Here is a 17941-nt window from a genome sequence, read left to right on the forward strand (position 1 = left end):
CACCCTGTTATAACACAGGAAGCTGCTTCAGGCTGTTTACTATAGAAAAATTCACATTAAATTTTAAGTCACCTAGACAAAGTGCTCCTGTTATGGAAAGTGCTGACAACCTTTGCAGCAGCACTACAATCTATGTCTGCCTTATCTGTTTCCCTCTCCTTGTAATGTCTGGTCAGGTTGCAATCACTCTGATAGAGCTAGTTCTCTCTTACCTAGTAAAGCACTATACAGTGGGGTTCAAATCTCATCTGGAGACAGGTATCACCAGAATATGAATCAGTAATAAATGCATCCCAATACTTTTAACTGATGGAACTTAAATTCTTGTTTAACTGTATGCTTAAGTGCTTTACTAAATTGATGGTTTGGTGGTGTAGGTAATTTTCAGAGTTAAGGAGACAAGGAGTGGGGAAAAGAAGAGGGCTCTAGCTTGCCAGTTATTGATCAATGCAGACTTGCCATCTGGGGTGCACTCAAGTCAAGCTTTTTGAGCAACAGAAGGTGAGGGTCTTGGCTAGGCAGTGGGACAGTGCCCCTAGTCATCTTCCCCTTGGTATGGTGAATATCGAGGTAAGAAACAGATCTATTTCAAACAAACTTGGCATGATGTGACATAACCAGCATGATACTTTTGCTCTATAGCTATACAATATGAATCTTATTGTTCAATACCAGCTTTTGCGCACCTTGTTGCTAAGGTATATCCAGGTTGATGCAGGTCCCCAGTGCTTGGCATTATATACGGGTTAAACTGAAAGCTGTAGCCTCCTAGGTTATCCAACCTGTCTTCCTCAGTCAATACATTTTGAGTTGCTTATTTTGTCTAATTTAACACTATCTTGTTTTCATGAAAATATGATTTAATAAAGCAATAAAGCAAGGCCATGCCTTAAAAAAAAAAAAAAAAAAAAAAGAGGCCGGACTGCATTTGGATAACAAGGGGATAAACACTAATCTTTTGCTCTTCTGAAAACATCTTCCTGTTGGCTGAATCTTTGCACAGTGCTCAAAGTTACTTGCTTATAAATTGGCTTTTACCAGCTCTCCCATCTGCTGTACCCTTGAAGCAGTGACACAGCCCTGTACGTTGAGGCTGCTGCTCACTCTGGGGCAGGTTCTTCCACAGCTGTGGCTACATCATCTTTTCAAACTCAGTGGGAAATCTCAGCCCCTGTGCAACTTTGTGAATTTGGGTTCCCACAAGGCACTGCAGCATAATGCTAAGCTACCCAACCAGCCACAAGCACCCTTCCGTTAAGGGATAATTTTAATTTCATTTTAAATGAAGGGTGGGGACAGAGGGTTTTCGCAGAGGAGTTGTGTTTTTGTCATACATGAACCGAGAGCAAACAGCAACCTAAAAGAATAGTGGACATCCTGCATCTATGGAGCACATCCAGCACCAGTCTACTGGAAACTGCTCAAATTGAATGGAATTCCAAAATTTAACCACCAAACAAGTGCCAGTGGATTGTTTCGAATTGCTTCAGTATTCCATATTAACATTCCCTAGAATTACTACAACATTCCTAGGGATGAGCTTTGGAGGTGGAGTTAGCTGTTAAGAAGTTGTTGCCTTGGATGTTTTCCCTCTAACTGGTCTCATGTGTGATTTTATATGGACTCTCTGGCATCCAAGGGGATTAGCTCCTTCATTTGTAAGGAGGGCAATAGAGTGTCCTCTGTCAGCTACTCATTTTCTAAAGAAAGGCTGAAAGCAAAGAGGCTATTTTTAAAGTGACTTATGTCCAAGAACATCAAAAATATCACTTTCAAGCAACCAACTGAACATATTTCCCATAAGCATATCACCTACACATGCATATACATACATGCAGCTAATTAAGTCAGTGACTTGCCACCCCCCTCCCCAAAAAAAAATCTAGTTCAATATTATATCTTGCTGAGTCATATTAGAAAGCACAATTTCTACCACTTCTTCAAACATTGAATTTTAGGTACATGAAGAGAAACATAATTTCAAGGCATGAACTGTCCTCATTCTTAATATGGAAATTACTCCCATAAGATCCATGAAAACAAACTCAGATTTTCAGCAGAAATGGTCACTAGGCTTGTTCCAGTCATTTTATATTACCACACAGATTCACTTTTCACTTGTAAGTGCTGACCTACTGATCTTAAAACGCTGCCTCCTAGTCTGACTAATGCTCTGCACAAGCTGGGTACAAAGTCTCCTTTCTAGAACAAATCTAGATTTTACCAGCAACTCTATAATGGAAGAGAAACATATGCTTGTGACAAGTTATTTCTGAGCGATACAAGAGTTGCCAAATCTACCCTCGCAGCTTTTAAAACACATTTTTGGCTCAAGTTTAATACCAATTCTCTAAGTAGCCGTGAAAGTAATTTCCTCCAGTTTTAGAACTCAAGGTTCTCAGCTGTAGGGAAACCATCACCAAAACGTCCCTCAGTAGCTTGAGGGGGAGTGTTATTAGTGCACGTTTTTTTCTAGAGTAGCTTTATTATTAAGGCCACACTGTAATGTTTTCAGCATGCACTTATTATACTGCACTGATGAGGTAGTTACACTACAAATTAGTGATCCTTTTAAAACATGAAAAAGGAGACACAAACACACAATTAGCACTTGATACTTTAAGCAGCAATGAGTCACAAGAGTTTGCACAGCACCCGTCAGCTGCAGATCTGGGGCAGTTCACAAATACGTTCACACCCACTTTTCTGGTACAGGAACAAGGACAGAGGTTAAATTAATTTTTCAAGTCACCACAGTGAATTATCAGCCAATCAACAGAAACTGTTCAAAGTCTTCAGAGAGAGTTCAGGGCATATCAGATCAAAAGGATCATCATCTTATAGGCAACGATTTTCTACTGATATTAGCGTTACATCTCAATAGAAGACAGGGAACACTGCTGCTTTACACACAAAAAAAAGTTCAAGTATATATAGTATATAGACCTTAACTGATGCTACTTTCACTTCTACGTTTTCTTCCCACAGTTCTCAAACCCTCTTTAATCCTGTTTTCAGCATACACACTGTGTGGTCTAAAACACTTGTTGCTAACTAAACTCGTGCCTGACCCTTTTTGGTAAAAATTACAACTTATAATATAGCTCACCACTAGCAACACTGAACATGCTTGGATGTTCCTACAGTCATCAGTAAACAGTTACTAAATCAACTATAGTGATCTCAAGCAAAAGCAACAGTTTTCTGATACCTCCACAAAAGTGCACTCTGCCAGATGACAGTGAACTTTGGGGCCATATGTCTTTACATAATTGGGGAATATATATATACATTCTTATGCATCCTAAAATTTATTATACCAACCTGTTTTTTTCAAGGACTGAGCTCACAAATACCTTAGATATAAAGTTAAACTCAGAATTTCAATATTATAATCAAAATTTCACTTAGATGATATGCATCTAAATCTCAAAACAGAATGTTTCCCAAATGGACAATATTCCCTCCCTGCCCTGGTTAGTGACCCTGACATAAGAAAAAGACAGTCAGAGTCAAACAATATAAAAAGAATTAAATACTTATGCAAGGGGTGGGTGCTTGGAGATCTTTGATCTAAAATACCTATACCTGTACCAAACAAAAAAATCTTTATGAGGCTTCTGAATTATGTTGCAAAATATATTGTATTATGAATTGATCTTACCTAGGAATACTGGCTGTGATGCTAAGCAGAGAATATAAAGACCTTAAAATTCGCAAGTTCCTTCTTACAACATAAGACTACCTTGTAAGATATAAATACGAAAATTATAAAGCAAGGCTTGAGTCCTCTCAGCATATTTCAATAATCAAAGCATAGGCAAATAGCTTCTACAGACATAAGTTCTTAAACAGAGAGTAAAATAAAGACATATCAGTAAGAGGTTAGCATGTAGGAACACAGAAATTTATCAACTTTGGTGTTTTATGCCCTTCATGAAGTTCTGGCATTCAAATGCAAGGCAATCAAAGCCTGCTTGCCAAGTTACTCACAAAAGAAACCGGCACTGCTGGCCCTTTCAGCAGTGTTCTATGGATCAGAAACATACTAAGGATCTGAACAATGTTATTTAGTTCTTTATATACAGACCATCTCTTTTACAATCACTAAATGCCTTCTTAGGGTCTGTTGTGTTTCCTGAGTTGTGGAGAAGGAAGACATTACTCATCAGGACATTGTGACAGAGCTCTAAATGCTACCCTGGGGGGGGGGCACTCCACTGAGAGCATTCAGTGCTCAGACGCTTTTGAAATTCCACCAGAGATCAACTTCACAAATCAGTATTAATTCTTATAATTGGGGTCTATACAGGGTTTGTGTATGATTTTCTTTCTATTCAGCCTTTAACAAACACACACGTCAACATTTAGGTGGACTTTCATGAGCCTTAGCCCCTGTGAAACAGAACTCTGCACACCTGCCAGGAAAACCCACCGAGTATCTACAAATGTGTCCTTTTATTCGTACCTATTTCATGCTGCAGGAACTGTTTTGCCTCACTACTTCAGTCACCTCCCCTCCCCACTTTTTTGGGTCATTTTATCTCTCTGAAAGACCAAAAAAAAGAGGCATATAATACTGTGCAAGTCTACTTTGGACACCCTCAAGGGCACATGTACATTTATGATTTTTTTTGCCACGATGTGCCTATGAAATGTGAAATCACCAGGCTGGCAATATCTCATTAGTCATTCCATGAAAGTGAAAAAGTCATTTGTTGGACTGTTTATTTTTACAACAGTCTGTCTAAAAATATCACACCTGGTATTTTGAAGAAACACATTCAAAAATTAGTGTCAACTCACTGCCTTGCCACAGAAAATACCAGTTAAAATATTTCAAAGTATCTTAACATTGACAATCTCAATGCAGGGAAAAAAAAAAAAAAAAAAAAAAAAGCTAAGATATCATTGCCACAGTGTAAGTCAGATGATAAGCTACCAATCATTTGTTAGAACTAGAAAATAATTTTAAAGGAGACACCTTTAGTTTTCTGTTTTTTTTTTAACCTATTAACAGAGTTTCCTGAAAACATACTACACATAGATTAAAGGGTATGTTAATACTGATGACTATGGATTCAGCCAGGGAAAGCCAATGCAACAACCACTGAAATTTGCTTCTACCAAGCAAAAATTTTTTAGGTATATTAAAATGCTTAGGAAAAAAGAGATAACATTTTAAAGCAGCAAAATTAGAAGTGAAGATCTGACATTTAGTTTGTCTTTACAGCATCAAGCAATTCTCTTTGAAATACAGTGCTCTGCAGAAGGCAATTTACAACTTCCAGGGAATGGATATTTATATGAGAGTCAGAACAAATTAGCATACAGAAGTAATAAACTCACCCGCTACTGACTTGTTCATTCAAAGAGCAATTCTTTTTTCAAGAAAAACAGGCTATAGCTTATGTGAGTTACGGGGAAAGAAAACAGACTTTACAGTAGTATACAGTACCTGTAACATCCTCAGGATCTGTTACAACAATGTGCGCATTTAACTCCTGCAACTTATGATGCAAGTCTTCTAACTTCTTATTTGATTTTTTCAAAATGTTGTCCACATATGCCAAGTTTTTTTTATCCGTTGTGACCTTCCTGAGGTTCTCGGCTCCTTCCTTGATTTTAAGTTCCTTCCTTATTTCTCTTTTGATTTGGTCCTTTACTTCATCCAGCTTCTGCTGCACCATTGTATCTGAAACGTCCAACTTTTGGCCAGTGCTCACATTCTCAGAGACTAGAAGACTTCTGGCATCCCCCTAGAAAGAAAAACAATAATATGACTACCAGAAACATAGTTTCTTGATGATGAAGATAAAACTACATGACTAAGACTACTGGGTTTAAACCTTAGTATATTAAAATTCACTTGGTAAGATCATGTACTAGCCACAGGTCTACACTCAGACTGTTCTAAAGCTACAAGCACATTGGATATTACATGCTAGAGTTAGGTTTTACAACAGATTTATTTTAAATTTAGTGACATCTTTACTATGCTTATTTTTAGCAAGAAGAAATTTAAATACTTCTGAATTTGTCAAGCCTGCCTGCCAGACACTTATATGCCTCAGATCCAGTGACCCACATTTGTACTTTTTTAGATTTAATGTGTGCTTTAATAGAAGAAATGGGTAGAGAAAATAAAACTTAATTCTTACAGTTATCAACTTTTTTTTTTTTTAAATACACATTCACTAGAAGTTCAGCAAACCTACCCTTTCTGAACAGTGTAAAAGTTCATGTAACACCTCACAAAACTTAGTGGTAATGCTGTCGAGTGTTTAAGAAGTACTGTCATCTTTATAGACAATATATTCTTCAAGATGTTAGTGGAGGATATTTTAAGGAGGCTTTTTACTTGCTTTCCATAGGCAAGCTTGGCTGGTAAGTGCAGATGAGGTCGCACTTGTGAAACATTATTTTATCACAGAAGTAAGAGTACAAAGAGCAAGTTATACAACCTATGGTGGTAGAAATGCAAGTATAATTTAATATGCGGTGAATCTTTGTGCATGTCTTCTTACACAGGAACCCTACACAATAAAAAGGCAATAGCTTCCAGCTGAGGATACCTAGCTAAAGCTAAGTGAATAAAGAACTATGAACTCCTGAATTCAGCATCTAACCTCATATTAATTCAGGACAAAGGTAGTGAGCATATGGTCTGTGCTGCAAGTAACTACCTGAAAGAGCAAAGATACAGTAAGTTTCCTTCAACATGAATAACGTGAATAAACATGAGATTACAGGGACTCTGCAGTTATTGGGGATGATGGTGAAGTGGTGGAATAAATGATTAAAAATATGAAAAGTTTTTAGTACAAAATGTGTCATGACTATTTGCTGCAGGAAACAAAAAGGGAACAGAAAAACACTGGGGAAGGAGTTCAAGGTACAAAGCATCAAGATAAAAATTAAGGTCCCAGGAAGGGGGATCTGTAGGCATAGTCTACACCAAGTTGCTTTTTTATTGACTCAGAGCAGAGGAAGCCCTTCTTCTGCAGGAAAGAATTACGGAATAAAGGTCAGCAGCCTAAATTTGGACCAAAACACAAATGGAGTCAGTTACTTCAAGTTATGATATTTCAATAAGGAATTCTCTGCTGTTCTGAGCTACATGCTCTTGGTTTGTTTTTTTCAAGAATGAGGGGAACTGAGGATCATGAAGGTTGTGCTTGGACCATACATGCCCTACAGATAATGCCGGTCAAAATATTTACCTCTGTGTACATTCCACTGACACTGCCTTCTGTAAGCAAGATCCACACTACTAGCCCGCAAGTATAATTTTATGAAGTTCACTAAATCATTTTCAAGTCTCTTACTACTGTATTTCTACCCATAACTGTCACTTTTAGAAAAATAATTTCAGGGATTTAAAAAAAAAATCAGTATTACCACCTTACCACAAAATTTAACTATTAACAGAAGAGAAAGACAAGAGGCGAGCAATTTAAAAGAGACAGAGTAAAAAAGGTAAAGAGAAAAATCATGTAAATTTACATCTCAAGCGCACTTGTGATTCCTGTAAGTACATTTCTATTACTGAAGACAGAAATAAAACTTTTATTATGCATATGTACAAAGGTTATTAATAGTTCTACTGGGAAATAGATCATATTGTTTCCATATATTGGCACATAAGGAACCAACACTTGATTTTTATATAGCTATATATTTTTTAAAGAGCATAATCAACTGTGATGAGCAACTAGCAAAATGCCCCTGTCAATAGTGAAGAAATCCAACCATTGCCAGCCAAGTGATCTGCACTTAGAAACAACAGAAACTGAGAATAAGTTTATACAGTTGCATAACAAACTTTTTGCTGATGCTAAGGTAACGTGTGTATCCAAATTAGATTTGGCTCTTTGACTTGACTTTCCTTCTTTCAAAATGCACAGGTGAAAGAAAATGTTAAGAGAAGCCCCCTGCAACACCCTTGACTCTATAAAGCATCCAAAATGTGCTAAAAGAACATATGCTTCCTAAAATAGGACACTGTAATTAAAATATAAATAATTTAGAAATATTCTAGACTAGGGTTTCCCACAGAGGCTTTAGTTAATTGTTTACCTATCAATAAGGTATTTTGTTACAAGTGAGGTTTTTATCTCTTTCCTAGCCCAACATCCCACCTGTTACAGGAATGTTACATCCTTATATAAACAGGCCTTTGGAGCCCCTGTTCCAGACACACAGTGTCTCTAACAAGTCTCCAGTTAAATTGCTATAATCTTCGTAATTACTGGAAATTTGGAATGCAAATTGCTAATGATTAAGTTTAAGCTCTCCTTAGTTTGAGCCGCCTCAGCAGAACCCTGCAGGCCGCTGTGTTTCTGGGCAGGGCGCCTGCCCTTGCAGCAGGGTGCTCAGGAGCGCAGCCCGCCCGCTGGCAGCGCGGGCACCGTCTCTGCGGCGCGCACTGCCACACGGGACAGCAACGAGCAAGGTGAGAAGGTGCACTGCACAAGGCATTTCCCCAACACCTCTACTTAAGCAATTCCAACACCCAAACACCCCCAAAGTATGTTTGTTCTTTTAAATTAATGACCACTAGAACTGACTGAACTTCTAGGTCTTCTTGCAGCCCTGCTCTCAAGAGAGCCACCCTCCTATTTCTCAGCATCCACAGGAAGCAACACTTTTGAACTACAAGCATCCTGTTCCCTGCCACCTCACCTGGCAGGACAGCCACAGGCACAGCCAGCCCTGGAGCTGGCTGCCACATGGCCAGGGGCTGCCCATGACAGCAGAGCCTCTGCAAGCACAGGGTCCTGCTGCTTCTTACAAGTCTCTTCTCAGAGCAGAACTTAGTTAAAAAAAAGAAAAAAAAAAAGTTATCTTCCTTTTGGATAATTTCCTCCTAGATTGGGCCCCACATCTGTTCAGAGAAAAGCGTTCATTCCCTCAGCCAGAGGGCTAAACATTTCCAAAGAGGACAGCAGGAGCCAGGGTCCGCCTCTCCCTCCCTTCCTTTCTGCTGTTCAAGTAGACAGTGCAACGACAGCAGAAATCATCCACATTTCCCACGCTGAAAAGTCATCAATAGATTTTTACACAGCCACTTCCTCCACTCTCCTTCCCAGAACCATTTAACATAAAACACGTTAAGCAGTGGAAATGCTCTGAATTAAGCCATGACTAAACCACTCCTGCTGGCAGAAGAGAGAACAGGTCCCACTGCTTTAAAATCTAATTAAGACCAAGGGTGGGAAAGGCAATTATTGATTTTCCTTTGTAAACTCTGGCAGAGCGTCCTGATTGCTGGCTGGCAGAGGGCTGCCATCCTTCGCCGGGCACCCAGGAGCAGAGCCCAGCGCCCTCCGCTCCCCTGCGCGGCACCCGGCCGCGGGTGGCCTCGTCCTCAGCCCCAGCCCTCCGTGCTGCTCCCAACAACCTGCTCCCTGGCTCCGAGCAGAGCCATTAGAAGCTGCCGCGCAGACTTCTCTGCAATAGGAAAATACATGTTTACGAGCCAGACTGGGGATTTCTGAAGCTTTTTAGCATGTAATGAAACAGAAGTTGCATTTAATACTATAGACTCCCACAGACCACAAATTAGATACTATGGCTTTTAGAAAAAAAATATGTATATAGGAAACCACATATACAGCAATGGTCTAATGACTCAACCTCACTTTGATTGCTGGCTCAAAGACCATCTATTTATACAGATGAATTCAAGATGCCAGCCTTCAATTTCTGCACTCCGAGGAAATGTTTTAAGTATAGTTGCGGAAAGTAATGGGTAGTGGTCCGAGCATCTGGGTAGGTCTTTTAATAATAGAGTCTATTCTGGCTGATGCGGTGGAAGAGACCAGCAACGTTGTTTGTGAAAACCCATCAAAGCTTTTTCTCAGATCAATTTTGAACTGAAGAGTGAATGTACCTGGTGCCTTGCCAAGCAATTCGCGAGCAAAACTCCCATTTAGGAATAAGACATCTAAATTACTAAAAGGTAGAAATGTGATGCTGCTGTATAGAAGGTATTGCTGTGAGGCTGAATATATCAAGGAATCTGCTTCAATTGTTGTGTTTACTGGACCACTTTCAATTTAAAATGAGTTTCCCAAATTGCCACCTACTAAAAGGAAAAAGATAACCTTAAAATCTTGGGCATTAGCAAGTGGAAAAGACTCCCTTTAAGAGTACAGTAGAGCACACTTATCCAGCATCCTCACCCTAAAAAGTATGGGTGAGGATAAGAATTTAGGGCACTAAATTTTAGTAGAAGTGCTTACAGAAATACAAGTGGAGCCTTAAACTACAGCCTGCTTCACAGCCGATGAGAACTTACATTTTTACAGTATTATTTAGGCTTCCTATTGAAGTGCAGTTAGCATATATCAAACGTTTTTAGAAAAAGGCCATATCAAAAGCTCAAAGTAAATATGTGTATATTTCTTAAAAGAATTACCATTTATTTTCATATCCTCTTGAATTCCAGAAGCCATTTTATTATCTATTGAAACACTAAGAAAACCTGTTAAACAAGTATTTATCTTTAATAGTCAGAAAAATGCCTGGTTATTTAACACAAGCCTATTAATATTAAATAGAAAAAGATAATTCTTGTTTTATACACAATTTAAGAAAAGTACCATTATTCAAGTAAAAGTTTATTCATTTTTTCATTTCATTTTGAAAAGCTGCAAAAACAGATTTGAGGTACTTTTGTCTCTCAGTATAATTTTCTGACTAATCTTTTCTGTTAGGGAAATGTTGTTTTTCTGAGGTAACGTCCAACGTCCCCAACAATCTCTATAGTAATTCCTGAAACTACAGTAGTCTTTGATTTTAAGAACAATGTTAAATCAATTGCAAACTTCCCTTCCCCCTGAAGTCATTCATAAAACCAGATGTGACGGCTTGTCTGGATTACTGGAACTGCATGGACTATTTCCTCTTGCCCAGAAGCAAATGTGACTGTGGTCAAGAGCTCCACACTCACCCAGTGTCAAGAACAAAAACCAAAACAACAACAACAAAAAAACACATTTGAAGGCTTAATAGATTCTGGCATTAGTTTGCTGTAGTAACATGTTGCAAATCAGGATTTAAATTTAATCCAAGTCACAGCTCTCTTCTTTGCAACAACAGGCTGTCTAAGGTACAAACAACCATACTGTAACGCATCATATGTGGATAAATTCAGATAGGACTCTTGATTAAAATGCAATCCTTGCATGTTTACAGTGAGTGCCTGGCTGCATCTGTAAGATTATAGAACTGGAGCAGCTCCTTATGGCTTCAGGAGAAAGCTCTGCCACAGAGAGTTGTAAAGAAAGAAGTCATTAAAAGAAATTCTCCATCACCACCTTCCTTGTGGTGGTGCAGACTCAGAAGAAGCTACGACACAGTGCAGACAAGGAGCACCCAGATCTGAAATTGGTAGGTGGCAAGAGTATCCAGGAAGTTTTGCTAGATACCTCAACAAGTAGCACATTACCAACTTGTGCATATTACCAACTTGTGCCGTTTCTGAACTTTTGTCTATTAAAATTCCTACCTCCCACCAAAAAATGGCAGCTGAGGCCAAACAAATCTTACCCTGCCTAGCTTCAGATGTTCCAAGGAAATGGTACAGACTTCTGTTGTAAGGTGTGGCTTGATGTGAACTTACTGCATGCGCCCAGGAACAAGATCAGGATATAGAATTAAGCCTACGGTAGTGCCACTCTTCCTCCATTCAGTTATCAGACCTTGAGGCCATCAAGCCTGCTGTCTTACTTTTGATTTTGTTTCTCCTTTTTAAGCTCACGTGAAATACTGATGATAATAGTGGTGCTACAGTAACAGAGAAACTACAACAAGACAGAGAAGGGAACAGATTTTCAGAGGAAAACTGCATTTTACATAACTTTCAAGCAGACCACACACACAGTGGTAGAAGTTCTAGTAAAAGCCAAGCTGTAAACTAGCTCTTCCAACATACATGGAGCAAGACTTTATGACCTGTTAACACCAAACTGCTTGCTGAAAGTATTCCCAGTAACGAAGCAGCACAGAAGTTGTATCCAAAAGACCAGAGTAGTTACCCTTAAAATGCAGTCCCACATAGATGCGTACAGCAGAAAAAGCTAAAGTTAAATAATCTCTCATCTAATCCTCTTAACATCATAATAGCACATATACTCATCATTTGATAACAACACATACTCCCATTTAAAAGATGAAGAAAACTAGGTGGATTGAATGACAGTTTGATACATGAAGTGAATTTTTCTTTGAGAAGTTACTTAATCAGACTCTGAAACAGAGCTGAATAGTTAGTATATTGCCTGGACAGCAAAACTGGGCACACATATGCATTACATCTCCCACAAGCAACAAATGTATGCCTTGCACAAACAGAATTTTGAATTTTCAGAATCTAACATGGAAAACTTAGTCTTCTGAGACATACCTGTGACATACCAATCTGAAAACCCTCTTTCAAAGATATTACACTAAATGAAAATGTATTAATAGCAGAAAAAAAAAATCTGTGTTTGACAGTATGAGGTTACTTAGAAAAACCTTAGTTTTTCTATCTTCAAATTTATAGTAAAAATAAACAAAATAAAAATAAGGTATTTTGGTTTTTGTATCTACACTTTCAAGTGAACACGGAGCACTCGCTTTCTTCATGGCAACACAGGCCATTTTCTATACTATGTATAGATATAAACTACAACCTATATACAGAGTATCCACTTAGTTTGGAAATTTATAAATTGTCTGAATTATTTCAAGATGAAATTAAGTTATTGCCAGAAAATGAGCAGCAAATTCACCTCAGCCTTCCTTCACTGACTTTCCTGTAGTTACACAGGCTTAAACTTGGTGTAAACAGTTGTTACTGTTTGGAATTGCTTAAGGTTCTAGCATAATTTACTGAAGAAACAGCACTATAAGATGCAATATTTTCATGCATTTAGTTTTATGAAGAATATGGCTCTAAGCATTGCTTACACAGAACCTAGTAATTTGTCCAAAGACAACCACTTTTCTTCCTTTTCCAATAGGAAAGTCTTTCAAAAGTAAGCACCTAAGTTAAAGCATTCCCGCTGTTAATGTTTATGACTTTGTTTTATTTCACCTCAAAACAAACATAAAATTTTGAAATATTTATCTAATTTTGTCTAGCATCCGGATAATAGTATGGATATACCTCAAAATATAATAATAATGGATATACCTCAAATAATAAGGATAATAATATGGATATACCTCAAAACATTGAGCAAAGCTAATTATACTGTATTATCCAAGATAAAGGATCTAATAATTTTCATCAGGTGAGATTTTTCAAAGGTAAAAAGGTCAGCAAATAGACATGCATCATACAATCACACCTTATGACTTTAGTAACTTTGCAAATATAACATACATGGTACAAAGGTCACTTTGTTGGGTAGGCATACGAAGTGTGCTTACCTTAATGTAAGGTTAACATCACAGTTATAAGTTTTCAGTAACTGAAATGTTAATATTAATGTAAGTATGCTTACTTAAGACTTCTTTACAAGCAGAAATTGATCATTGAGCAGAAGTATCAAATTAGCACACCACAAAACCTAAAGAACCTGAACCCCAATTAATGTTGGCTGACACACTGCCATTTGTAAAGGGGTTATCCTGTAAAAATGAATAACATAATAGATACTATAGTCTGATTAATAGGTATTATCTAATTCTATATCTACAGACTGATCATTCTGATCATCCACACATTACCATGTCAGCAATTACCTCCCCACAAGACGCAGTCATGAGATGTTACACGTTTTCATGAAGCTATAGGGGGACAAAAAAGCCTAGTTCCAGAAACATGAGCACCATCTTTGTCCTGCACAAGTGCAGGACAAAAAGTTTTAGTCACTAAATTGGTATTAAAAATCCTTGACTAGTAAACAGGAATTTCTCAATAACATATATACATGTCAGGACACTAATAGAGAACAGTATATTAAATTCCTTAAACTAGAAGCCATTAAGAAAGAGATCCCTGAAGATGAGCTTGTTTCTAGGATGGGTGATTATTATTTGGTGGTGGTAGGGAGGGCAGGGGGCGGTTAGAGAAATCCATTTGAGGCTATTTCACTTTCAGCAGAGACAGCCAAGCCATTAGTACATTTAACTTGACTATACTTCAGAGGAGCTATTTTTAGTCCCCACAAAACTGAAGGAAGAGCCGAGTGCCTACATTCTAGCAGCCAACTATTTTGTGCGTTATAAATGCAGCAAGACATATCAGAGATAATACTAACATCTGTTTTTACAAGGCAACAAGCCAAGGGGCTAAACACTAGATCTTGGTGAAGAAACCAGATATTTTTTTTTTTTTTTTTTTTTTTTTTTTTTGCTTTCTAGAACACGTAACGGTATTTTCACCGCAGCTTGCGGGTTCAACTTGGTAGCTGAAACAATGTTCTCACACACACTAGTTACAGAAAAAGTATGCTTAGATTCTTATGTCGAGGCACTGAACCAGTACACACTTTCTACAGTTCTCAAAACTGATAAAAGTTACTTAATTCCAGCATCTGGAGTTTTGATTATATCCAATGTTACTGAAGGGAAAGTTCACGCGCTGCACTCCAACCAGCTGGAAAAGCTCCAGCTGTTAACCATCTCCAGTAGCAAAAAGAAGATGGAAAAACCTTCCTGAATCCTTCTGTCATTTTTACAGGTAATCAGCAGCACTTTTGATATCATGGATAAGAGCTGCTGCACCCCCAGCTCTCTCTACAGAGATGCGGACATCTCATTCCTTGCCTTTCCAGTAAGCGTTTATGGATGAACACAGAGTTATTTATAGCACCATTACTTCACATCCCCATTTGCCTGAGACTTTACAGAGCATCACTAATATATGTGGTGATACATTTGGATAGTATTTTTGTAATCCTTTCTTTGACCCTTAAGATCTAGTAGGAAATTTCTCACTAACTCCTAATCTCCTTTTTCCAACCAAGAAGCCCCCTACATATCACAAGAATCTTGAAGGAAGAGGCACCTGTCTTAACCTACGACATTAACCTCTGCTCTCCCCCACACACTGACTCAACAGCATTATATGCAAGAGCAATGAAAAGAAGTTAAATGATTTCACTTGCAGATTAAATTGACTACAAAGGTCTTAATACACTTACACTTCAAAACACAAAGTCACTTCAGATTTTTGTTTTTAAATTTGGTGCTTTCTTTAAGTTTTAGAAGCCTATTCTCAGTCTCACCTATAGTACAATAATTCAAACCTATCTTTTTATTTTCCATAATGAAGGCCTCACATTTACATGAATGTTGACAGAGATAAGAGATGGAAATTCAAGATTTTTAATGTAAGGACATCTTAATGATCACAGAAGAGATTCTATTCTCAGTTAAGCCACTTCCCACTTCGCTATTTGAATTTTGCATTAATTCTTTCCCATCTAGTTCCTCTTACCATCACTGCCTCATATCAGATAAATTTGAGATACCGAGCAGTTTCCAAACAGCCAATGCACCAAAGAGACCTCTAATACAACAGCCCTACAGCAGCACAAAAACTTCCTTTTTTCAGAGCAGACAACATTATACACACACTTTATTCATTTTCCAGCATCAATCATGTCAATGGAATATTAAACAGTAAACTTAGCTTTGTGCCCTTTAATTGGGCCCATTTGTTTACATCAAAAGCCTTACCCTCTTTCATAGGGCACACATACGCATCAGTTTTTCACATGCCTTTTAGAAGTGTTGTAAAAGTTCTGCCAAATTCCAATTTAGCCAATTGATACATCCATAGTTTTTCAAAGCCATTCTTTAAAGGAGAAAAGTCTTCTAGTTTATTCCAATTCAGAAATTATTTTAATGAAAGGTTTTGAAAAAAGCATTTAGTCATCCAAACTGTGGTCTGATAACATATTATAGTAGAATATTCTGCTTATTAATAACCAAGAGCTACATAAAAATACTCTATTTTACAACATTCAGTTAAAAGCTTCATGAAGTCCTTTAAGTTAATGGAAAAAAAAAATCTAAAGTCAGAAGCTATTTATGGTTGAGGTTTAACCTGTTGCATTCCTCAGAATATCCCCAGTGTATTCCTCTGTAATGAGCTACCTAATCTAAAGCATGTCATCTTTGGAGATAAAAATACACAAACTAACTTCTGACTGAAAAAATACCAGCATGAAGACAGAAGCAGCTTCTATTCTGTTAGACAGAGCAGCATATTATACCAAACAAACATAAAAGTGTGCTTTTAGGAAGTTGTTTGGGCCTATTTCCTATCTGTATTTGAAAAAGTGCGAGGGATGGGGGGGGCGCACACAGGGGAAGAGGAACCAAACACCTACTGTTTAACAAGACCTACATTAATTAAGGATATAACCCAGCAAGTCGAAGTTGTCTCAAGCACTCTAATAGAGACTACAAATCACAGAAGAGAGGGGTATGGTCTCAGTCTGTTTCCACACTCTCTTCCAAAATTAGATACTGCGGGTAGTTGAGGCTAACATCCACTGCACCGTACACTTTCGACTCGTCTAAGTGCTAGTAGTTTCTTTAAACCCTTTCTTTATAGAAGATATACCCCTTTCCAATTAGTAGTTTCTTTATACCTCTTTATAGTAGTTTCTTTATACCCCTTTCCTGCCTAGAGAAGATGCAATGAGCAGGCACTACTACAAGCACTTGGGACACAGCAACGCTTCCCTCTGGACAAGGGCTCTCCCCATTTTGGGAGGTGTCAGAACCACAGCTACCGGGCCCTCCTTCCCCTTCTGCTAGCTGGCAAGCAGCAGAAACAAGCTCCTTCCCTGCAGTGCCACCACAGCACTCACTAGTGTGAGTACTGATGCTCAGCAATTCCTAGCAGATAGGCCTAGTCCTTTGTTAGTAAGGTTCAAGTATACTCATGGCAACAAAGAAATGTTTAAATACATTGGGATAACACAGAACTTTAAGTGCAAGACAATTAAGAAATTAGGAGAAAACCAATTGAACCTTACAGTTTGGAATATGACGGAATATATACAGGACACAGGTGCATGTAGTTCGGTTTGTTCAGTTGCTTGGACAATTCTATATATCTTAAATTGACAGTAAATTAAGGTAAATGCAATAGCATCTTGAAGGAAGGCAAATGCTAAAGAAATCAAAACACAAATCTATGAACAGTAGTATTTTCTGCATAAAGAGTCCTACATATGTAGGACTTGGGCCTCCCTCATCTTTCTTTCATGCCCAAGGTCATATGGCTCAAGAATCAAACTGAATTAAAGAAACCAATTCCCACATGCATAACAGCTACTGCCCTGACTGCTATTGAGGTGCTTCCCATAAAGCAGAAACACAGCAAAAAGCACCTTATATTAGTGCTGGCTGCGAACTAAAAAATGAAAAAGTAATATTGAATACCACTCAGACCACCATTCTTTTTCTTCCTACATGTAAGAAATTGTAAGAATAATTTTAAAATCCATTAGAATGAGCTCAATTCACTCTCTTGTACAAAATTCTAGTACAAGTAAATACTTGTAAATACAGGTAGATACTTCTTGGAAAAAAAAATGCCAACTCTAAAGAACTAATTAGTTATTATCAACTGTTGTTACATCTTGGCATGTTCCACTAGGAGCCAGACCTTAAAAACAGAAGTTTAACCCCTAAGGGAAAAAAAAGAAAAAAAAGAAAAAAAAAAAAAAAAAAAAAAGGCCGTGACGAGCACCATGTCCTTTGAAAAAGGCACTCATTTATATATAAAACACACACAAAATGCGAAGGAGAAAAAGAAAAAAATATCAGATACTTTGTGAAGTGGCTCAATTCAGGTCTGTTCCTTTATAATATAACTTGAAAAATGATGTATAGCCAGAAGTAGTTACTTTTTTAATATTCTGGAGACTGAAAAATGCTTGGTTTGATTCAGTGTAACTGTTACAAGAAAAGAACTGGGAAA

At 37.8% G+C, this 17941-nt stretch overlaps 1 protein-coding gene across 1 annotated transcript in view; it reads right to left on the reverse strand.

Annotated features, from left to right (window-relative positions):
• The window catches only part of PKN2 (protein kinase N2), a 50055-nt gene that overhangs the window by 21188 nt on the left and 10926 nt on the right, over positions 1-17941 (reverse strand). The window contains exon 2 of the mRNA XM_088526042.1: positions 5459-5759. Coding sequence (XP_088382168.1) covers positions 5459-5759 — 301 coding nt within the window. The remainder of the gene's footprint in view (positions 1-5458; positions 5760-17941) is intronic.

The sequence above is a fragment of the Tinamus guttatus genome, unplaced genomic scaffold (assembly GCF_059628265.1).
Source record: "Tinamus guttatus ecotype Peru unplaced genomic scaffold, ASM5962826v1 Tinamus_guttatus_pri_ptg000242l, whole genome shotgun sequence".
NCBI classification, from domain to species: Eukaryota; Metazoa; Chordata; class Aves; order Tinamiformes; family Tinamidae; genus Tinamus; species Tinamus guttatus.